This window comes from Oncorhynchus mykiss, chromosome 18 (genome assembly GCF_013265735.2).
Source record: "Oncorhynchus mykiss isolate Arlee chromosome 18, USDA_OmykA_1.1, whole genome shotgun sequence".
NCBI classification, from domain to species: domain Eukaryota; kingdom Metazoa; phylum Chordata; class Actinopteri; order Salmoniformes; family Salmonidae; genus Oncorhynchus; species Oncorhynchus mykiss.
Genome location: NC_048582.1, coordinates 62,407,290 through 62,435,246, shown reverse-complemented (window position 1 = coordinate 62,435,246; position 27,957 = coordinate 62,407,290). Strand labels below are relative to the sequence as shown.

Below are 27,957 nucleotides of genomic sequence, written 5' to 3'. Positions count from 1 at the left end.
AGTATACTAGTGACAAAACAAAGGATCACTGAAGTGCAGGTCTGGAATGGGGTAAAGGGATAAATGCATACTGTATGTTTGGTACAACACAATCAATATGCTTGTTACTGTTTGGATCACCAGCATCTTTTTAATAGGATGGCAATATTGGCATATAAAACATCAACTTATTTGACAATACATTGTACTTAAGCTCTGATGCTCTTTGAATATCATCTTAAGAGCACTCGTCTATTCAGTACATTTTTTGGGGGGAGGGGTAGATCAGTTTTATTGCAGATTGTGACTTTAGGTAAATATATTTTCCTCCTAACTACCACCCCTTCCCTAATTGGAGGAAACTAATGGACAACCATGTTTAGGCTTCTACTTCCAGCTTATACACCGTTTTGTTTTTAGCACTCCACCCCTCCCAGCTATCTCACCATCCAGTTGATATATACTTGCCATATTTTAACTGTGCCGTTTCAAAGTTCTGAACCTTTTCTATTCTCAGTTTACAGATTTTAATTTTTTTTTTGCCAAGAGTGTTATTATTGATCGATTTGACTGACTTTAAATCACCCAGCAGTGCTATTTGCTGAGTTAACGCCTCCAGGTAAATGTTGCAATTTTTCAGCCATTCCTGAACCTGTGACCAAAAACAAGCTACATATGGACAGTACCAAAACAAATTATAATGATTGTCTTTTCGCAGCACAATATGCAGAGCTGGGATGGTTGTAGCCCCTATAACATTCTATTGGTTTGCATTATCATTTTTAATTGAAAAACAGTTTTGAATCCGGCGTTGTTTTGTGTATCAGGTCATAAACATGTGCCATGGAATCGGTACATTTAAATCTCTTCCTAGCTATTTTGCAATATGGAACAGCTGTACATTTTTCTTGGTCCTTAAAATGAAACTGGTATACTTTCTATTTACCACAACGTCTTTAACGCAGCGCCGACAGACAAGTTCCTTACTTTCTCCCCCTTCTACTTGCCTCTTCCATTTGTGGTAATGCTGCAATTAGTTGGTTGTAATGGAGTAGAACAGACATTTCCATATTTTTCTTAGCTGCATGTGCAACTCCACCAGTTCCATTTATATAATTTACAAAGATTATAGCAAAAAAAAAAAAAAAGTTTATTAGCAAACAGCATGCATTGTAGTGCAAACACATTACAGTTTCACAAGTGTAATAACATATTTGGCTTGACTTATGCACAATACATGTGACTGGTTATTACTGCAGCCACATGAGTTCACACAACTTCAAATAAAAGTCAGGTCATTTAATCAAAGGCAAAAAAGACATGTCAAACGCATGACAAAAAGCAGTACACCGATAGTAAGGGTTATCTATAGGAATGTCTGCGTTGATCTTCATAATTGTAGACTAAGTAAGAAACAGAGAAAAGGCCTACAAATGTTCTCTAGTTTTGTCAGGGCAGTGTTTCACAGCAATGATAGGACGGGAGCCAAGTCTCTCTGATGTATAAGTGCATTAGAGAAATTGTTTCTGGAGGCCAAACTATTTACTTAGTGTAAAATTCTTACTATTCAGTCAAGCTTCATATAATATTTCCCTTTCAAAGTAAACATTTGACATTCAATTTGTCCTTTAGTATAATGTATTGCTTCTCTGCTTGCGACCAACTGTTCATGATTGTGACATGTAATGTATTACATAGTAGTCGTGGACGTACATCAGCACGGCGACGGGCTGGCCAATGATGAGCGAAATCCAGACCGCAGCGTTGCCATGGTTACCTCTCAGGAAGCGGCCAACAAACCAGGCGAGTGGGATCTGAAAAGGTCAGTTTTAGGGGGAAACTGTCCTTGAACTCTAAAGCCAGGTCCTTTAAAAACCTGTGTGTGTGTGTAACCATTAACAAAGGACCATGTCACCCAAATCCACTGTTTGATAATGAAAAGGTTGTCTGACCTGAGACATCATGCCCATAAACGCCCACAGTCTGAACATTTTCAGAGGAACGCTCACCAAGTACTGAAAGAGAGGGAGGAGGACTATTACACAGTGCAGCCTTTAACACTGAAATGTAAAATCAGGTAAGTCAAGTGTGAAACCATGAGTCAGTGTTCGATGACAGCCACCCACACGAACCTCGTGAAAGAAGGCGGAGACCAGGAAGACGGCCGTTTGGGCGACCCACTTATTCACTCCCCTCCTCATGATGGGCTTGTAAAAGTGGCTGTGGAGAACGGATGAAAATAAATTATTTATTAGTTTGGAACTGTAGACAGTAACCAAGAGTGTACTTTACAGTAGATCTTAAAACCATCCGTTATAATGTCACAGAAGGTTACGACACTTAGTGAACACACACACACACTGCCATAAAGTCAGTGCTGTAGGTGGTGGTATTGTTCCAATCAATGTTATTTCTTCAACTCCTACTCACCGGAGGCACCACTTGTGCACAGGAATGTTCCAGTTAGACCAGAAGTAAGTGACCGTCTCAGAGTTCCTACAAAACAACGTGATTGGCTCAGAGAGACAAAGTTGCAACACTATATAACATGGAGGGAAAGGATGTGCAGGGCAGCCTCGCTCGAAGTAAAACTTTTTTTTTGACTAAGCTATTTTAGTATTACATCTATCACTACATGTAACCCAAACACATGGTACAATTCACACGGTATCACTGCACGAATAACACAAACTAAAAACAAATACAAAGCTAACTGGAAATCAACATCTACTTACCACCAGTCCCGGTAAAACTCCCTGTCTCCAAACTGCATCAGCTCAGCTACGAAGTTCATGGAAGAGTGGAAAAACCAATAGAAAAAGATGAGCCAGATTAAATGATTGGGAACCTGTTGGGGTAGAGGGGAGAGGAGAGGAAGCCTTGTGCCATTAGACAGTCTGGACATGAAGGGTTATGTACATACAGTACCAGTCAACAGTTTGGGCAACCTCATTCAAGGGTTTTTCTTTATTTTTACTATATTGTAGAATAATAGTAAAGAAATCAAAGCTATGAAATAACACATGGAATCACGTAGTAACCAAATATTTAGAGATTCTTCAGAGTAGCCACCCTTTTCCTTTGACAGCTTTGCACACTTGGCATTTAACTTTTTTTTTTAAAACTACATGATTCCAAACTTATGTTATTTCATAGTTTTGTCAGAACAATGTAGAAAATAGTGAAAATAAAAACCCTTGAATGAGTAGGTGTCCAAACTTTTGAATGGTACTGTATGTATGTGTTATATATGTATATATTTGATGAAATAACACATTTGTGTATCTTATTTCATCAAACAGTGTCCTTAAAGCATCAGTCAAACTCAGTACATATATACTGAACAAAAATAACGCACAACATGCAACATTTTCAAAGACTTTACTGAGTTACAGTTTATATAAGGAATTGAGTCAATTGAAATAAATGAATTAGGTCCTAATCTATGTATTTCACATGACTGGGCAGGGGTGCATAGGACCACCCACTTGGCAGCCAGACCCAGCCAATCAGAATGAGTTTTCCCCCACAAAAGGGCTTTATTACATACAGAAATACTCCTCAGAATTTATCTGGTGGACATTCCTTCAGTCAGCATGCCAATTGCACACTCCCTCAAAACTTGAGACATCTGTGACAAAACGGCACATGTTAAAGTGGCCTTATTGTTCCCAGCACAAGGTGCACCTGTGATCATGCTGTTTAATCAGCTTCTTGATATGCCACACCTGTCAGATGGATGGAATATCTTGGCAAAGGAGAAATGCTCACTAACAAGAGTGTTAACAAATTTGTACACAAAATTTGACACATGGAACCAACACTTTACATTTTGCGTTTATATTTTTGTTCGGTGTAGTTGATTTTATTAAAACACAGTCTATTTATAGGGGGAAATCTACTTTGTCAATGTAAGATATTTTTTTTTGGGGGGGGGGGGGGGGGGGGGGGGGGGCGGGGGGGGGGGGGCAGGGACAGCCCTAATGGAGACATGGGTTTAGGTTATGTGGTCTGTATTTGTACTCACAGCCAGTTTCAACATGCGCTCCATCATTCTGGAAAAGTCCATATCCTGCCATAGAGGGTACATGAAACTTAAGTCACCCCCCAAGTACAAAGGAATGGGGCAGTTGAATAGACAGAAGTCCAACAGACAACACATGTCAATATTTACCTGGAATGGTTTCATGGAATTCTGAATCGTCGGCACTATCCACTGAAAAAGAATAACATCTAGATTAGTGCATCTGTGAGACATGGTTAACATAGAAGTGATAATAAAGTCACCCATTAATCAAAATCATTTTCATCTGGTTTGATGAGTGAAAACACACCAAATAGTAACAAATGGTAATGTCAGTATGGATAACACATCATGAACGTACGTACCTGTTGTACCAATCCAATCAGTAACTGTATGAAGAAAAGCTGGAAAAGATTTTAGATGACACAGCATCTTTAAAATGTATTAAAAGGGGCAATCAGCAGTTGCGACATCAATTTTTTAGATGTATGATATGTACCCATTGATTCTTGAAGAATGTAACTTAATAAATGCCTCATGAGATTAGTTTGTTTTAGTCCAATGTTTGTAAACAAAGTGAATGCAAACAAACACTGCACAGCCTCAAAACATGGTCAAAAAAATAACATGGATGGGACGTTCTTGCATCCATAGCGCCATCTATGATTTTGAGAGTGATTACATATCTCCAGTCCCATCTCTCAGCTTTTTACTGAAACAGTTGTGGGGAAAAACACTAACTGCGAATTGGCCCTTTAAAATATGTTTTCATGATCGCAGTGTGTATTATTTAGGGTGTATGTAAATAGCACAGCTCTGTTTTCCTGATATGATCTTTGACCTCACCATCTCAAAGAGTCTCCTCAACAGGAAGCTCTTGCGTATCCGTGGTGACCGGGGGAAGTTCAGTTCATAGCAGAGTGTTGGGGCAAACACAAAGTAATATATATCTGTGGAGGGAGGACAGTGAAACACACACAATAAATTCATTCATCTTACACATTGTCTTTTCAAGAATTTTGTATGTAAAAACAGTTGATTTGGATTTTATGGGTTGATTTTTTTTTTTTTTTTCAACTGTACATTGCAACTAGCTACTAGTCATTATGTTCTGCATCTCTTTCTGTTCTGACCTCTGTGTGTGAGATTCCCAGGGTAGGACACATGAGAATGTACAGCTGATCCATTTGACTGGGCCACAGATGGACCTATGGGGGCATAGAAAGTGTGGATGGAAATGTTTATTTTATTTCTGACAGCAGTACTTCTATACAACCAATAGATGGCGATGGCAGAACAGTAACTTTTCAGAAAGTGTGACATTGCTGCATACATGAGGGTGCATCTAATCATCTGTGTGTGTGTTCGTATTTATTCAGGGGGCAAAATATACATATTTAAACAAGCGCTGAAAGCTTTTCGCAGTAAACAACAGCCCAGCCAAAGAAACAGGTCACAGAAGTTACTCATACAGCTAATTAAATACCCGTCTATTTCTCCTCACATCACATGCATTTTGGAGAGGTCAGCGTAATTATCCTGGGATAGCCAATCAGATCTCAGCCAGCATCCGTGTTATCGAGGGTGCAAATTGAGAGAAGACCCAGAGCTGTGTGTAAGTGTGAGAGTGAGTATGTCAACATTCTAATATGGCGATGCTATCCATAATGCTATACATAATTACACTAGCGGCACTGGAGTAAAGATCACAAATACCAATAATGTCAACCAGGTAGAGTATTATCCTCTGGAGGGTGTCCTGTAGAAAGATTGCAGCCATAGAATTTGAAGCACCTCTATAACATTTTTGGCTATTTGTGCTTTTACTTAAATTAATTTATGTCCCAATTACACACACACACAGCAAGTAAGGTAGGTAGTATGAAGGTAAACCTGTATGCTGAGTTCATCTCAGCCTATATTGGCTTAATGTTTTGGCCCTGACGGAGATATGGATTTCCCCAGAGAACACTGCTACTCCAGCTGCTCTCTCGTCATCTGACTATGTGTTCTCTCATAGTCCGAGAGCATCTGGTCGTCGCGGTGGTGGCACAGGGCTATTCATTTCTCTTAAATAGCGATTTTCTCTTTCCCAGCCTCTCTCAACTGTCTCTCTCATTTGAATTCCATGCAGTTACGGTCACTTCTCCTCTCAAGCTTAACATTATTGTCATCTATCGCCCACAATGACATTGACACCTTGATCAGATAATTTCCCAACGATGGCTCACCACTAATCGTACTGGGCAACTTTAACATACCGACACCTTTCCACTCCTTTCCTCTTTTGACCTCACCCTTTCCCCAATCACAATGTAGGCAATATGCTTGACCTCACCCTTTAACCAATCACAATGTAGGCAATATGCTTGACCTCACCCTTTCCCCAATCACAATGTAGGCAATATGCTTGACCTCACCCTTTAACCAATCACAATGTAGGCAATATGCTTGACCTCACCCTTTAACCAATCACAATGTAGGCAATATGCTTGACCTCACCCTTTAACCAATCACAATGTAGGCAATATGCTTGACCTCACCCTTTAACCAATCACAATGTAGGCAATATGCTTGACCTCACCCTTTCCCCAATCACAATGTAGGCAATATGCTTGACCTCACCCTTTCCCCAATCACAATGTAGGCAATATGCTTGACCTCACCCTTTCCCCAATCACAATGTAGGCAATATGCTTGACCTCACCCTTTCCCCAATCACAATGTAGGCAATATGCTTGACCTCACCCTTTCCCCAATCACAATGTAGGCAATATGCTTGACCTCACCCTTTCCCCAATCACAATGTAGGCAATATGCTTGACCTCACCCTTTCCCCAATCACAATGTAGGCAATATGCTTGACCTCACCTTAATGTCTCTGGAAACTACTTTGTTTCCTTTTCTCTCCATCAACCCTACCTACTCAGCCCCTACCCAGATGGTCATGTGTCGCTGCAATCTTCACTCTCTCTCTTCCACTACTTTCTCCTCTTCTATCCTATCCTCTCTCCCTTCTGCTAAATCCTCGTCCTTCCTGTTTCCTGACTCTTCGACCCTACTCTCCTCCCTTACCGCATCTTATGACTCTCACGGTCCCCTTTCCTCCCGGCCGGCTCGACCTTCCCCTCCCACTTCATTGCCGAGTCCTTCACTGCGTGCTAACAGAACAGGACTGCGGGCAGCTGAGTGGAAATGGAGGAAAACTCCAGGAGGACCTATCATCCTTCCACTCCCTCCTCTCTACCTTCTCTTCCTCAGTATCCGCTGCTAAAGCCACTATCATTCTAAATTTAAATATTCTGTCGCCAACCCTGGGAAACTCTTCTCCATCCTCCGGAATCCTCCCTCTCCCTCTGTGGACGAAGTCTGCTACTCATTCACTAAGCCTACTGAGCTCACTGATCCCACACACAGAACTACCCCACTTGACCCCATTCCCCTCCTCCCATTGCGCACTTCCCTTATCAAGTCATCCTTGACCACTGGCTGCGTCCCCTCTAACTTAAATATGGCCAGAGTCCCCTCCCTTCTCAAGAAACCAGCACTTGATCCCCTTTCACGTCAAAAACTACAGGGCGGTATCCCTAATTTCTTTTCTTTCAAAAACACGTGAGCGTCTCTGACCAACTCTCGTTATCTCTCTCATAATGATCTTCTTGACCCTAACTTCAAGACGGTTCACTCAACCGAGACCGTTCTCTTCTGTATCACAGAGCCTCTCCACTGCCAATGCTGGCTGACTCTCTCTCCTCATACTCTTAGATCTATCCGCCGCCTTTGACAACTTGAACCACCAGATCCTCCTTTCCACCCTCTCAGGTTTGGGCGTCTCAGGCTCTGCACACTCCTGGATTACATCCTACCTGGCAGGTCGCTCTACCAGTTGGCGTGGAGGGGATCTGTGTCTGCACCACGTGCTCTCACTACTGGTGTCCCCCAAGTGTTCTCCTCTTTACACCAAGTCACTCGGTAACACCATATCCTCACATGGTCTCTCCTATCATTGCTATACGGATGACACTTAACTACTCTTCTCCTTCCCCTTATCTGACGCCCAGGTGGTGACACATCTCAGCTTGGATGTCAGCCCGCCACAAGCTCAACAAAACGGAACTGCTCTTCCTCCCGGGAAGACCTGCCCGCTCCAAGATATCTCCATCATGGTTGACAACTCCACGGCGTCCCCCTCCCAGAGTGCAAAGAACCTTGGCGTGACCCTGGACTACACCCGGTCGTTCTCTGCAAACATCAGTGACTCGCTCCTGCAGGTTCATGCTCTACAATATCCGTAGAGTACAACCTTTCCTCACACAGGAAGTGGCGCAGGTCCTAATCCAGGCCCTTGTCATCTCCCGCCTAAACTACTACAACTCGCTGTTGGTTGGGCTCCCCACTTGTGCAATCAAACCCCTGCAACTTATCCAGAATGTGTGTTCAACCTTCCTACCCCCCCCCCCAAAATGTCCGAAACCCTACCTCTTTGAAGAGTATCTTAAATAACTGCCACGGTGCCCCCGACACACCCCACCCCAAAAAAGGTAACTTGTCTTTTCCTACTAACACTGACTTTGCTGATAGATACTTTGTTGAGGAAAAATGTACATGATATGATGTGTTGTCTCTCCAAGCTATGTTAAGATGAATGCACTAATTGTAAGTCGCTTTGGATAAGAGCGTCTGCTAAATGACTACAGTGGTACTACTGGTCATTAGTGGTCAGTAGTACTCACATGAATGGGAGCGGGTCAGGGTGCGGGCTTTGGTATGTCTAATCTCTCTGCACCACATGTTAACATCTTTATAGGAGTACAGCTTCATGAAGAGGATGGTGTACACACCCAGGGCAAAGACTCCACCAGCTGGACAAGAAAAATATTATTATTATCAAGCTTTACAAAACTATTTGTGTCTCTTTTAAATACATCCACTCTGAGAAAAGCCTTTAGTCTTTTTAATCAAGAAATATTTGAAGCCTAGACACATTAGATCTATGTATATGACCATGCAGTGTAAGCATCACGATCAGGCCATCTCACCTGGGGTCATGGAGGTCAGCGTGAGCACAGTGGCTGATGGGAAACAGAGGAGGGTAGTCAGATTGACCAAGTAAAGGAATGTTCCAGTCGTCTCTGAGATGGTGCCCTGCAGAGCAGCAGGAATTAAAACCATTGTTAACACAGTGGCCTGGGCACAGGATTACAATTAAAACTATTTGGGATCTCTGTGGGACTGGGATGGTCTAAATCGGCTGCCTCCAGAATACATGTACCAGTAAGAGTGTGGGTACCAGTGAGGCTGTGGGTTCGAATCCAGCCCACGCTTTCTAGTACATCCTTTCCCCTCTCCTCCCACCTTTCCTGTCAGTCTTTCACTGACCTATCTAATAAATATTAGGAGGGTGAAATACAATATAATCCTTATCTAACAAAAAAAACAAAACAAGTGACCTTCCAAAGACCCAAAAACAGCCCTTGTTGTCAACTAGCTAGAGGAGCCACATTGGTTTTGATTAGAGGAAAATGCTGCCCCCCTCCATTTCCAGCTAACAGATGTCTGAAATGCTTGTGTTCACGAGAGATTAGTAAGATTTCACAGTGCATCGTTCACATTAGTCCCAGACATTATGGCACGACACTCACCACAGATAGCCTCCGCTCCGTGTACAAAGCTGCCATTATGAACACGTTGGAGACTGCAGGAGAGGAAAAATAAAAACACAGACTCTGGTACTCAACAAAAGACAGCCGTATAATATTGCTACAATGTTGTTCCAAAATGAGTACATTTGCCCACACTTGGTGGAAAAACACTTGGTGGTATATTTTAAACAGGTATAGACTCAGGTTGCTAAGCAACAAAAGCCAGACAATGAGCTATTCAAATAAATAGATTTTGGAAGATGTACAACCACCACAATAATACAGTTAGCATGCCAAAGAGGAAGCAGATTTAAGTATATACCAATGACAAGGCATGGTGCAGGCCAGCTATATGGGTCTTTTAAGAACAGTGAAACAACTTGGACGGGGTCCACCAATATCCCATATCTATCAGAGAGAGGAGGGAAAGAGAAGAAAAAAAAAAGTCACATGGATGGATATTTTTGTTCACAAGGAGATAGTTAGCTATGAGAGGCTTCCTACAGAAGCTGCGGTGAAAATGAATAGATCTGCAGTCGTGATGGGAGATACAGTTAGGATCTCAGTGATAAACAAATGATGATATAGAAGTGTAACATAGCCTAGACTAATAGTTATTTGGGGTGCCTATAGCTGCACATACTTACTTTAGGAGATTCTCCAGGAAAAGGCGTGCATTGCTCAAGACCTGCAATAGAAGAGATTTTGTAATCAGTGTGAGGCAGGTAGCCTAGCGCTTAAGAGCATTGGGCCAGTAATCAAAATGTGCCCTTGAGCAAGGCACTTAACTCTAATTGTTCTTGTAAGTCTGTCTGGATAAGAGCGTTTGTTAAAGATGAAAATATAAATGTTAAATGTGCTTTAGGGCTGACCCCATTTAGTCGACTGGTCAATTGTTTAGTTAATAGGCTGTTGGTAGACCAACATTTTTTTCGTCAATCAATGGCAAATATATATATTTGGCACCTGTCGGAGTGGACTAATCCATTTCAGTCTGCGGGGATGACACACCAGTAGTATATTTACCATAATTTCTAATCTACAATGTTTGTTTGGTTATGGAAAATTATTTTAATGCATTCAATATATTATTATTACACTCTTACCGTTGTCATTGAGGTGTGGACATGTTTGCAGAATGCATAACCTAGGCTACATTTGTGAGAAAAAGTTAATTTAATTCCATTTGTGAGTTGTCATTTTATTAATTGTCTTTTGTTTGAATCGCTCCCGTCAATCTTGAGAAAGGCCACAAACACACTTGATTACGTATAGACTAGGCCTACCTCAAATCAAATCACATGTTATCACATACACTTATTTGGCAGATGTTATTGGTCACATACACATATTTATCAGATGTTATTGGTCACATACACATATTTATCAGATGTTATTGGTCACATACACATATTTATCAGATGTTATTGGTCACATACACATATTTATCAGATGTTATTGGTCACATACACATATTTATCAGATGTTATTGGTCACATACACATATTTATCAGATGTTATTGGTCACATACACATATTTATCAGATGTTATTGGTCACATACACATATTTATCAGATGTTATTGGTCACATACACATATTTATCAGATGTTATTGGTCACATACACATATTTATCAGATGTTATTGGTCACATACACATATTTATCAGATGTTATTGGTCACATACACATATTTATCAGATGTTATTGGTCACATACACATATTTATCAGATGTTATTGGTCACATACACATATTTATCAGATGTTATTGGTCACATACACATATTTATCAGATGTTATTGGTCACATACACATATTTATCAGATGTTATTGGTCACATACACATATTTATCAGATGTTATTGCGGGTGTATTCGATATGCTTGTGTTCCTGGCTCCAACAGCGCAGTAGTATCTAACAATTCACAACAATACACAAATCTAAAAGTAAAAGAATGGAATTAAGAAATATATAAATATTAGGACGAGCAATGTCGGAGTGGCATTGACTAAAATACAGTAGAATGGACTACAGTATATACATATGAGATGAGTAAAGCGGTATGTAAACATTATTAAAGTGAATAGTGAATAATGAATAGTGGTTAATGTCTATGTATATAGGGCAGCAGCCTCTACGGTGCAGGGTTATGTAACCGGGTGTTAGCCGGCTATTTAACGGTCTGATGGCCTTGAGAGATAAGCTGTTTTTCAGTCTCTTGGTCCCAGCTTTGATGCACCTGTACTGACCTCACCTTCTGGATGATAGTGGGGTGAACAGGCCATGGCTTGGGTGGTTGCTGTCCTTGATGATATTTTTGGCCTTCCTGTGACATCAGGTGCTGTAGGTGTCCTGGAGGGCAGGCAGTGTGCCCCCGGTGATGCAGGTGGTGCAGTTGCCGTACCAGGCGGTGATACAGCCCGACAGGATGCTCTCAATTGTGCATCTGTAAAATTTTGAGGGTCTTAGGGGCCAAGCCACATTTCTTCAGCCTCCTTCACCACACAGTCTGTGTTGGTGGACCATTTCAGATTGTCAGTGATGTGTACGCATGCGAACTTGAAAATGTCCACCTTCTCCACTGTGGTCACATGGATGTGGATAAGGGCATGCTCCCTCTGCTGTTTCCTGAAGTCCACGATCAGCTCCTTCGTTTTGTTGACGTTGAGGGAGAGGTTATTTTCCTGGCACCACACCTCCTCCCTGTAGGCTCTCACATTGTTGGTAATCAGGCCTCGTACGGTTGTGTCATCTGCAAACTTGATGATTGAGTTGGAGGTGTGCATGACCACGCAGTCTTGGGTGAACAGGAGGGGGTTGAGAACGCACCCTTGAGGATCAGCGAAGTGGAGAGGTTGTTTCCTACCTACGCCACCTGGGGGGCGGCCCGTCAGGAAGTCCAGTACCCAGTTGCACAGGACGGGGTTCAGACTCAGGGCCTCAAGCTTAATGATAAGCTTGGAGGGTACTATGGTGTTGAATGCTGAGCTATAGTCAATGAACAGTATTCTGATGTAGGTATTCCTCGTCCAGATGGGATAGGGCAGTGTGCAGTGCGATGGCGAATACACCATCTGTGGATCTATTGGAGTGGTAAGGAAATTGAAGTGGGTCTAGGATGTCAGGTAAGGAGGTGACATGATCCTTAACTAGCCTCTCAAAGCACTTCATGATGACGGAAGTGAGTGCTACTGGGCGATAGTCATTTAGTTCAGTTACCTTTGCTTTCTTGGGGACAGGAACAATGGTGGACATCTTGAAGCAAGTGGGGACAGCAGACTGGGATAGTGAGAGATTGAATATGTCCGTAAACACTCCAGCCAGCTGGTCTGCGCATGCTCGGAGGACGCGGCTAGGGATGCCGTCTGAGCCGACAGCCTTGCGATGGTTAACATGGTTAAATGTCTTACTCATGTCGGCCATGGAGAACGTATTTAGCTTGTCTTGGGAGCATGACGGTGTCCGCGACGTGGCTGGTTTTCCCTTTGTAATCTGTGATTGTCTGCAGACCCTGCCACATACCTGGCCTGCGCACAAATATGGGCCTATAAAATGTTCCCATTTGGGGATCTGATACTATTTCCAATCGTCTTAACTCACCATCACCGTGGAGCTTCTCAAAGTAATTTTTTCTTTGCCTCAAACAGCAAGTAAACTAAGTCTGTTTTTACATCCATTGAGAATGACAATAGTTCTCAACGTAAACAATGTTTAACATCTTTCCAGCTCTCTCCAATGTTGATAGCACAAGCTTTGTGCAGACCAAGTTAATACAATGTGTCATGTTCCTTGCAGATAGGTCATGTGTAGCCAATTCATTTTTTTATTTAATTTTTTAAAATCAGGATACTTTCTACCTGTGGGCTGCAATGTTTGTATTTGGTGGCTTTATGGAAGCTATTTTTACATATTGGCAATATAAAAGTTAGTTTTAGATTTGTATAATTTTCATTTACATTGAGTTTTGATTAAACCCATGACATTGATTTTGAGATGGTAGCATTCTGTCATTGCACCACACCATCTACCACAAACGGTTACAGCATAAACTCGTAACTTTAAAAGGAAGAACCACTGTATGATGACCTTATTAGAAATTAAACTGTTCCACGAAAATGTGCAAATTAAAATCATAACTGGCACGCAGATCACTATAAATGGTACGATAACTTGGCACGCCAAATGGAAAAGGTTGCCGACCGTTGGTGTAGCCTATGACCCTGTACATTACATTGGTGTAGCCTATGACCCTGTACATTACATTGGTGTAGCCTATGACCCTGTACATTACATTGGTGTAGCCTATGACCCTGTACATTACATTGGTGTAGCCTATGACCCTGTACATTACATTGGTGTAGCCTATGACCCTGTACATTACATTGGTGTAGCCTATGACCCAGTACATTACATTGGTGTAGCCTATGACCCTGTACATTACATTGGTGTAGCCTATGACCCTGTACATTACATTGGTGTAGCCTATGACCCTGTACATTACATTGGTGTAGCATATGACCCTGTACATTACATTGGTGTAGCCTATGACCCTGTACATTACATTGGTGTAGCATATGACCCTGTACATTACATTGGTGTAGCATATTCCCCGGCAACGTCAGGAGCTTAAAACGGTTGAATCTGAAGAAGGCCAGCAGCAGGTGGAGGAGGGTCAGGATTTGTTCTTCTGGTTAGGCTCCTCTTTAGTAATTTGTGTGTCTTAAATTTGTATTTGATCGCTGTGCTTAAAGCATCAGACAAGCACATTAGCCTACATATAGTTGATTTTATTCAAACAGACACATTCTATATAAAAATACATGTTTAAACATTTTGACCAATTGATTGAAAGAAGAGACGACTCTTGGTCGACCAATATGGTTGTTGTTGGAGACAGCGCTAATGTGCTTTATCAATTGGAAATCATATGAGAGTGTTCACATCAAAGGTACACTGTGATAGCCTAAGTTTACTATGCCATTCTTATTAAAGGGATTCTCCAGTACTTTTGTAAACTTTTTAGCCAGTAGTTATGAAAGTAGCACTCATGAGCCAAAAGTCGTCCCTAAAAATGGCATACTACATCACATTATGTGCAGATTTGTGCGCCACATCATTGCTCTCCCTCTGTGACTCATATGGCATGGGGCTGAAGCTCATTGGTTGAACTCGAATTTCTAGGGTGCTGGCCCACATGGGGTTCAGCACAGCTTCCAGAAAAACAGTTGCTTTCTACTAGAGATTTCATGGTTAATTGAGGTAAGACAGTAATTCTGCTCATTGATTATACATGTATGAACTATACGTTGACACATCCAGCCCCCCAAAAAATACTTAATAGTCGCCAAAGTTCCGGAGCATGTCTAACTTCTCTATTGTATTGACAAAATTCATACAAACAAAATCGTATGAAGGAAAAGACATTGATCAGTAGTAATTTCTGTTCCAGGGTGTTCATTTAGTAGTTAGAGGAATGCATACCAGTCTGGACCAGAGATAGGATCCCATCTTGATTTTGACAGGTCAAAGTCTACTGCCCCATATTGATATGAGCCATACTTAATCATCTCCCTTCTATGAAGGCTGATAACAATCTATTCTGGCAAAAGATTACCCTGGGGACCAACCCACACCAGGCAGAGGAACTTGATACAGTATGGCTTGTTTTTCCTCCTGTATTTCTCCAAAAACAAACAGGAGATGAAATGTGGGTTCAACAAGGGTGAAATAAATATATATAAAGGCTAACTTTCCTCATTTCTCACAATGTACCTGTTTTCTGTCATCTGATATAATTGATCTGCTAATTTGCTAAAAAAAAAAATACTCAATACTACCTGTATGTTTGAGCTATAGGTCTTCACAGGTCTAATACATTTGACCCCTTCCCAAATGGACCCCGCTTTCCCACACGACCCGATATGCATAACTTATTATTTTTTAAAGGAGACCCGTTTCCGAATGGACTCGAGGATAGTAAGACCCGTTCCGAAAAGGCCCGTGAAAAAAAAAGACCCGTTCAGAAAGTAGAAAAATCTCTAATTAATTAAATATGTAAAAAAATCTCTGGCCAAAAGGGTGTTTAGCATCCCCAGTGGCTCGGCAAGTACGGAGAGGATATTCTCCGCTGCTGACCTGCTCTCCAGGCACCGTCGAATGAGGCTGAAGCCACAGACAAAAATGAATTTCAAGGCAATAAAATGATTTAATACAAAGAAATGTTGTTTAAATGCTGAGGACCTAATGTCCCCGACTCCTTACCAGCCTAGTGTGTCACACTCACAATGTGTTTATTTGTAGGCTCCTGACCTATTTCAAGTGTTTATATGCTGTTTAATATGACATGTAGCCTATTTAAAATGGTGAGCTTCTTACATTCACCTTTTCATGTTTATTCAAATACTTTTCATTCAAATCATTTGGTTTGTTTTCAATACGAAATGGTAGGTCCAGGTAGCCACAACAATAGATGGGTGTTGGTTAAATTGTGATTTTAATGAATGGAGCCAATTTGGAGTGGCAGTTTTTTTCTTCCTGTGAGTGCGGACCGCTCCATGAGCGATGAGCGGGATTTCCGTACACTCAACTCCGCTCACATACTCTGGAAGCAAGTCCCCGCAGCAATGTTCCATATTAATGCTCATGATTTTGGAATGAAACGTTCGACGAGCAGGTGCCCACATACATTTGGTCATGTAGTGTAGCTAAGCATGGGGCGGCAGGGTAGCCTAGTTGTTATAGCGTTGGACTAGTAACCGGAAGGTTGCAAGTTCAAACCCCCGAGCTGACAAGATACAAATCTGTTGTTCTGCCCCTGAACAGGCAGTTCCTAGGCCGTCATTGAAAATAAGAATTTGTTCTTAACTGACTTGCCTAGTTAAATAAAAGTGTTTTTTTTTTTTAAAGCTTTAATTATGCATGTGGCCTTGGACTACCTAACATACACTACATTACCAAATGTATGTGGACAACTGCTTGTCGAACATCTCATGGGTTGGTCCCCCCTTTGCTACTATAACAGCCTCCACTCTACTAGAGGTCGACCAATTATGATTTTTCAACTCCAATACAGATTATTGGAGGACCAAAACAAGCCAATACCGATTAAAAAAAAAAAAAAAAAAAGACGATTTTTGTAATAATGACAATTACAACAATACGGAATTAACACTTATTTTAAGTTAATATAATATATAAATAAAAATCCATTTAGCCTCAAATAAATAATGAAACATGTTCAATTGGGTTTAAATAATGCAAAAACAAAGTGTTGGAGAAGTAAAAGTGCATTATGTGCCATGTAAAAAAGCTAACGTTTGAGTTCCTTGCTCAGAACATGAGAACATATGAAAGTTGGTGGTTCATTTTAACATGAGACTTCAATATTCCAAGGTAAGAGGTTTTAGGTTGTAGTTAATATGGTATTTATAGGACTATTTCTCTCTATACCATTTGTATTTCATATACCTTTGACTATTGGATGTTCTTATAGGCACTATAGTATTGCCAGTGTAACAGTATATCTTCCGTCCCTCTCCTCGCCCCTACCTGGGCTCGAACCAGGAACACATCGACAACAGCCACACTCGAAGCAGCGTTACCCATCGCTCCACAAAAGCCACGGCCCTTGCAGAGCAAGGGGAATAACTACTCCAAGTCTCAGAGCGAGTGACGTTTGAAACGCTATTAGCGCGTACCCCGCTAACTAGCTAGCCATTTCACATCGGTTACACCCGCCATTAGGCTGATAGGCTTGAAGTCATAAACAGCGCTGTGCTTGCGAAGAGCTACTGGCAAAATGCACGAAAGTGCTGTTTGAATGAATGCTTACGAGCATGCTGCTGCCTACCATCCTTCAGTCAGGCTGCTCTATCAAATCATAGACTTAATTATAACATAACACACAGAAATACGAGCCTTTGGTCATTAATATGGTCGAATCCAGAAACGATCATTTCGAAAACAAAACGTTTATTATTTCAGTGAAATACGGAACCGTTCTGTATTTTATCTAACGGGTGGCATCCCTAAGTCTAAATATTCTTGTTACATTGCACACCTTCAATGTTATGTCATAATTACATAAAATTCTGGCAAATTAGTTCGCAATGAGCCAGGCTGCCCAAACTGTGGCATATACCCTGACTCTGCGTGCAATGAACGCAAGAGAAGTGACACAATTTCACCTGGTTAATATTGCCTGCTAACCTGGATTTCTTTAGCTAAATATGCAGGTTTAAAAATATATACTTCTGCATATTGATTTTAAGAAAGGCATTGGTGTTTATGGTTAGGTACAGTCATCCAACAATTGTGCTTTTGTTAAATCATCCCCCAGCGTTGCATTGATTATATGCAACGCAGGACACGCTAGATAAACTAGTAATATCATCAACCATAACCACTAGTGATTATGATTGATTGATTGATTGTTTTTTATAAAGATACGTTTAATGCTAGCTAGCAACTTACCTTGGCTTCTACTGCATTTGTGTAACAGGCAGTCTCCTTGTGGAGTGCAACGAGAGGCAGGTGGTTATAGCGTTGGACGAGTTAACTGTAAGGTTGCAAGATTGGATTAGTGAGGTCGGGCACTGATGAATTTGGCCTGGCTCGCAGTCAGCATTCCAATTAATCCCACAGTTACCCGATGGGGTTAAGATCAGGGCTCTGTGCAGACCGGTCAAGTTCTTCCACACCGATCAACAAACCATATCTATATGGACCTCACTTTGTGCATGGGGACATTGTCATGTTGAAACAGAAAAAAGGGCCTTCCCCAAAATGTTGCCACAAAGTCGGAAGAACAGAATCACGTAGTGTGTCATTGTATGCTGTAGCGTTAAGATTTCTCCTCACTGGAACTAAGGGGCCTAGCCCGAACCATGAAAAGCAACCACAGATCAAATCTTCCTCCACCAAACCTTACAGTTGGCAATATGCATTGGGGCAGGTAGTGTTCTCCTGGCATCCGAAAAACACAGATTCGTCCATCGGATTCCCAGATGGTGAAGCGTGAGTCATCACTTCAGAGAACGCGTTTCCACTGCGCCAAAGTCCAATGGTGGTGAGCGTTGCACCACTGCAGCCAACTCTTGGCATTGCGCATGCTGATCTTAGGCTTGTGTGCGGCTGCTCGGCCATGGAAACCCATTTCATGAAGCTCCCGACACACAGTTCGTGCCGATGTTGCTTCCAGAGGCATGTTGGAACTCGGTAGTGAGTGACAGACAACTTTTATGCACTACACACTTCAGCATTCTGCGGTCCCGTTCCGTGTGCTTTGTGTGGCCTACCACTTCGTGGCGGAGCCATTGATGCTCCTAGACGTTTCCACTTCACCATAACAGCACTTCCTAATTGACCAGGGCAGCTTTAGCAGGACAGAAATGTGATGAACTGTTGGAACTTGTTGGAAAGGTGGCATCCTATGACGGTGCCACGTTGAAAGTTAGAGCACTTCAGTAAGGCCAATCTCCTGCCAATGTTTGTCTACAAAGATTGCATTGCTGTGTGCTCAATTTAGGTTTTTATACATCTGTCAGCAGTGGGTGTGGCTGAAATAGCCAAATCCACTAATTTGAAGGGGTGTCCACATATTTTTGTATATATAGTGTACATGACCCATTAGATATGGAAACTGCAATATTGATGGTTTATTGACACAGCCTACATACAGTGGATAGATGGAGCCTAGGCCAGGAGCCCTGGTTAGGCCTACAGTGCCTTGCGAAAGTATTCGGCCCCCTTGAACTTTGCGACCTTTTGCCACATTTCAGGCTTCAAACATAAAGATATAAAACTGTATTTTTTTGTGAAGAATCAACAACAAGTGGGACACAATCATGAAGTGGAACGACATTTATTGGATATTTCAAACTTTTTTAACAAATCAAAAACTGAAAAATTGGGCATGCAAAATTATTCAGCCCCTTTACTTTCAGTGCAGCAAACTCTCTCCAGAAGTTCAGTGAGGATCTCTGAATGATCCAATGTTGACCTAAATGACTAATGATGATGATAAATACAATCCACCTGTGTGTAATCAAGTCTCCGTGTAAATGCACCTGCACTGTGATAGTCTCAGAGGTCCGTTAAAAGCGCAGAGAGCATCATGAAGAACAAGGAAAACACCAGGCAGGTCCGAGATACTGTTGTGAAGAAGTTTAAAGCCGGATTTGGATACAAAAAGATTTCCCAAGCTTTAAACATCCCAAGGAGCACTGTGCAAGCGATAATATTGAAATGGAAGGAGTATCAGACCACTGCAAATCTACCAAGACCTGGCCGTCCCTCTAAACTTTCAGCTCATACAAGGAGAAGACTGATCAGAGATGCAGCCAAGAGGCCCATGATCACCCTGGATGAACTGCAGAGATCTACAGCTGAGGTGGGAGACTCTGTCCATAGGACAACAATCAGTTGTATATTGCACAAATCTGGCCTTTATGGAAGAGTGGCAAGAAGAAAGCCATTTCTTAAAGATATCCATAAAAAGTGTCGTTTAAAGTTTGCCACAAGCCACCTGGGAGACACACCAAACATGTGGAAGAAGGTACTCTGGTCAGATGAAACCAAAATGGAACTTTTTGGCAACAATGCAAAACGTTATGTTTGGCGTAAAAGCAACACACCATCCCCACTGTCAAACATGGTGGTGGCAGCATCATGGTTTGGGCCTGCTTTTCTTTAGCAGGGACAGGGAAGATGGTTAAAATTGATGGGAAGATGGATGGAGCCAAATACAGGACCATTCTGGAAGATGGATGGAGTCTGCAAAAGACCTGAGACTGGGACGGAGATTTGTCTTCCAACAAGACAATGATCCAAAACATAAAGCAAAATCTACAATGGAATTGTTCAAAAATAAACATATCCAGGTGTTAGAATGGCCAAGTCAAAGTCCAGACCTGAATCCAATCGAGAATCTGTGGAAAGAACTGAAAACTGCTGTTCACAAATGCTCTCCATCCAACCTCACTGATCTCGAGCTGTTTTGCAAGGAGGAATGGGAAAAAATGTCAGTCTCTCGATGTGCAAAACTGATAGAGACATACCCCAAGCGACTTACAGCTGTAATCGCAGCAAAAGGTGGCGCTACAAAGTATTAACTTAAGGGGGCTGAATAATTTTGCACGCCCAATTTTTCAGTTTTTGATTTGTTAAAAAAAGTTTTAAATATCCAATAAATGTCGTTCCACTTCATGATTGTGTCCCACTTGTTGTTGATTCTTCACAAAAAAATACAGTTTTATATCTTTATGTTTGAAGCCTGAAATGTGGCAAAAGGTCGCAAAGTTCAAGTGGGCCGAATACTTTCGCAAGGCACTGTACATTAAGCAGCACATGCAAAGGAACAAGCCCTTTCTAACTAGCTGGGCATCATTGTGACAGAATAATATTTTCTTACGTCAGATGGCATCACTCCTACACAACGTTTGTCAGGCGGAATCTGACGTAAGACGATGTGGTAAGCCATCTGTAAAGGATTGTTGCAAAAAAAGGACAGTGGACGTCATGCCCATAGAAATACATTCAAATTAATTTTATTTCTATGGACATTCCTCACTGTTAGATCTGTTTTCTAGCCCACATATCCCCTCTTGCCAGCAATTTTCCACTTGAATTTCATAATTATTCATTACCGGGTAAAAAGAATATAGGGATGATTTCTAGGGAATGGCATAGCGATCATGTTTCAAAGACAGATTAATACCGGCTTTGGAAATTAGACTTCTCGCTCAGATGCTTTGAAGACGACGGGAAGCTTTTCCAGCAGTCTCTCTTCAAACAGCAATAAATGGGTGTTTATTTTTAGCTAGAAGACATGAGATTCTGTCCGTATTCATTTCAGTAATTATCATTTAAGAATTCCTCCCCTCTGTCCGTGCAAGTTAGAAATGCCATGTTCTGCCAGAAAAACGATAAAATACCCTTGAACTTCCAGTCACACTTTTGAAGGGGAACAGGAAAATGGTTATCCTCAAAGGAATAAATAAATTCTCACCTCAGACTGTGTCCTCACTTGACCTTAGCCTTGGGGACAGAATTAACTGTAACACATCATCTGACAAATCAAACGTTTGATGGGAGTCATGAGTGCTTTGGCCTCCCCAGCAAAGTCAACTGACAGCTAATGCCCATTGCCCACTCCATTACTGTAACAATGCCAGCAGCCTAGCATACCAGGCAGACCGTGTTTGTACTGTGTAAATAGGTTGCACCTTGCTTATCTAAACAGTGCAAACTTGACTGATCAAAACATCAGAGACCGCATTAAACCTAGCTAAAATGGACCTCCGGTTTGTCTAATGGACCTATGCCAGAAAACTTGCTTGGCTGTGTGGTTCGACCTGTCTGCCAGTAGGCTACATGAGGCAGGTGGAGTAGTACAAGGAGTCAAGATATGTGAAGTGACACATTGTAAAGAGATTAGAGTAAGAACTCCTGTCAGACTCCTCTCACTGAGAGAAACAGGAGGACAACGTGTTAGTGTTAAATACCCACCACAGAGTCTATCTGCCAAAGTGTCAAGAGAGGGGTGGTGACTGTCTTTTCTGTTACTGCTACAATGTAAAGTAACGTTTTAGTTTGTTTATATAAAGGGCACGAAAGTGATCAAGAAGTGAGTGAGTGGGTGGGTGGGTGGGTGAGAGCGAGAGAGTTGAATGAGGCAAGCTGTATAACACATGGTCAAGAAGCATTGGCTCTCGTCCTAGGTCCCCAAGTCTCTTCATAGCTCATATAACACTTCTCTCTCATAATAAAATATGAGGCGGCAAGGGACGAGTTCCTTATTCTCTTATCAAACAGATAATTTAATGTTTGCCGTGCACAGGCGTAGCATGGATAAAAATCATGTTTACTATTGCTATTGAGAGACAGCACTGAAAAGAAATTACCACACTGTTGAGTTACAACGGTTACCTACTGTATGCATGATTCTCACTGTGTAGACAACAGCACAAGAGAAGCTGAGATGGTCTGCCTATCTCAGCTAGGTATCAAAACAACTGCAGCTATTGGCAGGAAAGAAGAAATGTAGGCCTACTGAGAAAGATAATCGACCATCCATCCTCAGAGCTGATCAGAGTTCAGTCTTCACAGATCCAATGAATGCCCTGATTGACAGAAGAGTATTCAACACGGTCTGAGTTTCAGAGTCTAAAAAAGACAATATGGGTCCATGCAGATTGATTTGAATAGCCCCAATATAGCTGCTCTGTTACCAGCAGCATCACTGTATTCTCTCTGTGGCTCTAACCTCAGGGCACCTCTCCTACCGCAACTGGCTTCCAGCAGAAATAGATCGAAGACCAGACTAACGGAGTGATGGTGGTTCACAGAGCAACCAGAGGCTTCTGCACAGCCTGCTTTATGAAAATGTAGCAGTGGCCTACTTCTGAATGTCTGTCTTCAAAACACCTTTTAGATCAGGTGATTATTCTGTGAAAGCGGTTTAAGCATAAATAGGTCTAGACGATTTCAGTGGCAAAACAGGGGCACAATCCCAGGCCTAGATTTGGTAGTTTATTTGGATCCCATTGGCTGCTGGGAAAGCAGGCGCTACTCTTCCTGGGGTCCACACAGAACATGTCATAATAATGAACATTAATAGACAAAAGCAGGTCAAGGACAGAACCCCATACATTTAAAAACACAATGCCACACAGCCTACATATCAGTACATACACACAAAATATCTATGTCAAATGGGGGAGAGGCGTTGAGCCGCGAGGTGTTGTTTTTATCAGGTTTTTTTTAAACCAGGTTTGTTGTTTATCTGCAAAATCTAAGCTGGAAGCGAGTTCCATGCAATCATGACTATATAATACTGCACGTTTTCTTGAATTTGCGCTGGATTTTTGGGGTCCTGGATTTGGGAACTGTGAAAAGACCACTGGTGTGTGTAAGTTGACTATGTAAACAATTTAACACATTAATGTTGCTTATAAAAATAAGTGATGCAGTCAGTCTTTCCTTTCCTTTTAGCCAGGAGAGTCTGGCATGCATAGTATTGATATTATCACTCCAATTACAGTGAAGAGGATCGAAGTGCATCTCTTTATCACAGACAGATCCCTCCCCATCTTTACAACCATTGAATCAATAGGGTTTGACCATGAACGTTTACAATCCTAGTTAACACCAAGTAATTTAGTCTCCTCAATTTGCACAACAGCCACACCATTCATTACCAGATTCAGCTGAGGTCTAGAACTTAGGGAATGATTTGTACCATATGCAATGCTTAGTTTTAGAGATGTTCAGGACCAGTTTATTACTTACTGGCCACCCATTCTAAAACTGACCGCAACTCTTTGTTTAGGGCTGCAGTGGTTGCTGACACGTACAGGTTTGAATCATAAGCATACATAGTCACCAGGATTTCCGGTTACGGAAAATGTGGCACCGGACATTTGACCGGCAACGTTTTAATTTACCGGACCCGTATGCACTGGGTGCGTAACCGGATTAGGACGTCCACCCACGGTGCTCAGACTGACAGAAATCACATTTAGAATATGGTAACTCATATGACCAGAACATGCAAGTCGAGGATGAAATGATGTGCCGAAAATGATCTTACCGAATTCTGGTGTACTTTGAACAGAATAACTGTCCACATGTACTTTTCCTCAGCCAACAAGCTGAGTAACGAACAGTAAAATCACTAGCCTATGTCAATCTACTATCGTAGAAAAGTTTATGATACCTATTCTATTGGTCAGGTTGTTGAGAAAGAAATAGCCTATTCCAAACAGACTCTGGGACAGTTGTGGGACTATAGATTCCAAATTCATACAGCCAGTAGGCCTAGGAAACATTTTTTTTTTTTAAACATTAAAAAGCAATAAGTCTGATGCAACAGATCAGAACGTTTAACTTTAAGATTTTGATAAACTATTATTTCTTCTCATTATAGGTGCAGCAATGCGCACAAAGCAGGAGGATACATGTGAATGTTAGTTCCATAATGCAATTAGCAGGAAAACACTGTTCAAAAGGGCACTGAACATGTGAGCAGTTTCATGTGTCAGAGTTGAAAATATTGTTTAGAAATGTAGAAAGATGGGAGATCTAATAGGCTACTTTGAAGCAAGGTAAGACATGTCTCATCATATGTATTAAAACATTCAGGTTTCAAACAATTAAATATGTTTTCAAAATGCATACTGCCTCCAGCTCATTGCAAAGTGGTGTGTGATGCGCTGATGAAGCCTGCCTTCCGTTGCCACGTTCAAAACAACTGGGAACTCAGAACTCTGACTTCAGGACGTTCAAAACGACTGGGGGGGAAAAGAACGAGCTCCGACTGGGGGAAAAAAACATTTAACGATCATCCAACTCGCAATTCCAACTTGGGAACTCTAGCCTCTTTCTAGGGCCCCGACTTTCCGACCTGAAGATCACTGAAGTCATGATTTAACCTCGTATTTTTCAGAGTTCCCAGTTGTCTTGAAAGCACCACAAGATGCTGCAGCAGCAGCTCTCATGCTGTCTGACAGATTTTGCACTCAAAGGTTCTGTATCTGTACACGTGATAAATGAGATAAATAACAAATATACTGTACACACATGCCAATTTAATTCCACTAAATTATGCAAATTAACCTACAGACCAGTAAGCATGACCAGTCAAATGCATTTCCATCAATGAAAAGGTTAAAAAGCAATGGGATTTGTTCTTCTCCCGGACAACTTGCCGGCGGCAATTTTATTTATCAACTTTTCTAAATAAATAAATAAATAAATAAATAAATAAATATATATATATATATATATATTTTTTTTTTAAATAGACAAAAGCCAGCTATTACCTGCTAACGGAAACCCTAGTAGACACACTGGCTTTGCTTAATGCCAGTTGGAGGTCATTAGTAAATATAGAAAAGAGTAGAGGGCCAAGAGAGCTGCCCTGCGGTACACCACACAATTAAATGTTTTAAAAGAAAACCCTGTGTTCTATTAGAAATATTGCCATATCGTGGCTTCAGAGCTGAGGTTGAAAAGCCATAACAAGTTGTGGTCAATTATATCAAAGGCTATAATGAAATCTAACAGTACAGCTTCCACAATCTTCTTACTATCAAATTATTTCAACCAATCAGTCATTTTTGTCAGTGCAGTACATGTTGAGTGCATGTAGTTTGTTTACAGAGAAATAGCATTGTATTTGGTAAAAACAAATTTTCCCAGAAGTTTGCTGTAAGCTGATTGGTCAGCTGTTAGAGCCACTTTACCATTCTTGGGTAGTGGAATGACTTTGGCTTCCCTCCAGGTCTAAGGACAAACATGGTTAATAATAAATTAAATTAAAAAATTATATATGAGAGGCAATATATTTCACTACTATTCTCAGTAGCTTTACATCTAAGTTGTCTGTACCAAGTGGTTTCTCATTATTGATGGACAACTTTTCCACTAACTTCATAGAATTCAAAATTACAATGCTTTTCTTTCATTATTAGTTTTTTTTAAATGCATGAATATGTTGTTGGCATTTCATGCCTAAGTTTGCCAAAGAAAGTCATTAAAGTAATTGGCAACATCAGAAGGTTTTGTTATAAATAAGCCATCTGATTCAATGAATGATGGAGCTGAATGGCTTTCTGCCCATCATTTAATTTAAAGTATTCCAACACTTTTTTTCCCATCATACTTTGTCAATTATTTTGGTTTCATAAGACAATTTCTTATTTTTGTTCAGTTTAGTCACATCATTTCTCAATTTTACAGTAAGTTTGCCAATTAGATATGAACTCCTTTTGCATCGTCCCACCTAACCATACAGCTTTTCAATTCCTCATCAATCTACAGGGCCTTAACAGTTCTAGCAGTCAGTTTCTTAATAGGCGCATGCTTATCAATAATTGGAAGAAAAAAAGTGCATCAAGTGCAGCATGCTCCTTATTAATCACATCAGACCCCCCCCCCCCATTTAATTAAAAAAAATATATATATATACCATAGAAATTGAATGATTAATAATTATATTTATATGGTGTGTACATGTCCATATTTCCTTAATCATAGGCAGGCTAGCACTTACCAGCATGACCACACACCAGTTGAGGATGCCTCTATAGTTACTGTATCCACTGGCTGAGCTGAGCAGGGACTCCTGGAGGACATGGCAGCTGGGGAGCCAGTAATAAGGAGTTGATGATTAGTTGAATCAACACACTTTGTTGTGCATCATCCTGCCAGGACCAAGATTGAGGATCACTGAATTGTGCACAGCCACTGGTGTAGCACATTTAAATTCACTGCAGAATAGCTACATGATCTGCAAATGTAGCCTATAGACATGTGGCCTAGATTTCTCTCAAACACGTTGCTAAGCAAATAGAACCTGGCTGATTAGTCTTTTGGGAACCTATAGTTAATACTAAAGGCCTTCAATGCATAACATTTTGAGTGACAAAATATCAGTGACAGGCAGCTAGAACTGAAGACATCAGGGATTGAAGACGTGTCTGTGAGCTCAAAAAGCCCTGTGTTGTGCTCTACCGTGTGTTATGCTTCTGTGTCATGCTTTACCTGAGTCTTTCGCAGATTTTACTCCTCTCCTGTGGTGTCCTGACCGGCTCGTGCACCTGTTTTTCCTTCTTCACCTTCCCGTTGCTGTGGCTCGGATGGCTTGGCGTTTTTTCCCCTGCGCTGCTCTGCTTGCTGCCATTGGCTTGTTTCGAATTGCCCCCCGCTGGCGTGGGGCCGATGGTTGATCTCCTTGTCCTGCCTGTCATCATGGGGACTCTATCGTTTCTGTCGACCATTTCCGAAATTTGATACATTCAACCTTATCTTGCTGGAATTGCACTAGACGTTTCTACCTCAAGTCTCGGCTGGAAAGTCCAGCCCGTGTTGTCAGCAAGCTGTAGAGGAGCGGGCTGCAGTCCCTGTTGTAAACGTCAACATTCGGTTGATTGAGGAGGAGCGATAGTTTGTATGAGATTCTACGGCGGCTCGCTCTGTCGTCCTGAAGTGAACCGACGAGGACTTCGGGAGTTGAAGTTATTTTTGTACTGCTAAATGGCGCACCGTTTTAATACTTTTTGATTAAGTCATTATAAAAAAGTCCTATAAAATATGTGAAATATTATTAATAAACATGTGTTTTTGCTCAAAGTCCATTCATAGATACGAATTTGCTTAATAACAGACGATGAAATCGGTGAGAACATAAAACTACAAATGCTAATGCATGGAGCCCGCCTTAATATATTTACAATTGACAGTGAATGAGCCAATAAGATGCGTAGATTTTTAGAACGAGATCCCTTTTCGCCAATCAGATAACATAAAAAT

General features: G+C 41.3%; 1 protein-coding gene across 3 annotated transcripts; it reads right to left on the bottom strand.

Moving 5' to 3' along the window:
* Nucleotides 1-113: 113 nt before the first annotated feature.
* Nucleotides 114-27,832, bottom strand: LOC110496672 (diacylglycerol O-acyltransferase 1). Of its 3 annotated transcripts, none has more exons than XM_036953468.1 (17): nt 27,190-27,832; nt 26,699-26,786; nt 10,293-10,333; nt 9,968-10,053; nt 9,646-9,698; nt 9,043-9,148; nt 8,737-8,865; nt 5,137-5,211; nt 4,850-4,953; nt 4,369-4,435; nt 4,154-4,195; nt 4,007-4,051; nt 2,715-2,760; nt 2,410-2,475; nt 2,112-2,199; nt 1,932-1,994; nt 114-1,793 (listed from the first exon to the last, which is right to left on the bottom strand). In XM_036953468.1, the coding sequence occupies exons 1-17, from the start codon at nt 27,441-27,443 to the stop codon at nt 1,647-1,649; spliced, it is 1,500 nt and encodes a 499-aa protein (XP_036809363.1). In that variant the 5' UTR covers nt 27,444-27,832; the 3' UTR covers nt 114-1,646. The 3 variants fall into 3 exon arrangements, with proteins under 3 accessions (XP_036809363.1, XP_021428370.2, XP_036809362.1); XM_021572695.2 differs by having other exon boundaries at nt 2,715-2,827; nt 4,369-4,407; nt 27,190-27,829; XM_036953467.1 differs by having other exon boundaries at nt 2,715-2,827; nt 4,007-4,195; nt 4,369-4,407; nt 27,190-27,831.
* Nucleotides 27,833-27,957: the final 125 nt, after the last annotated feature.

Bases quoted from the DNA above. Each gene is read 5' to 3' on its own strand.
- LOC110496672 (XM_036953467.1), bottom strand. From the start codon at position 27,443: ATGTATCAAATTTCGGAAATGGTCGACAGAAACGATAGAGTCCCCATG. The intron at 10,334-26,698 runs GTAAGTGCTAGC...CTTCTATTGCAG, and splicing joins ACTGGTGTGTGGTCATGCTG to GTCTTGAGCAATGCACGCCT. The intron at 4,196-4,368 runs GTACGTACGTTC...ATTCTTTTTCAG, and splicing joins TGATTGGATTGGTACAACAG to TGGATAGTGCCGACGATTCA.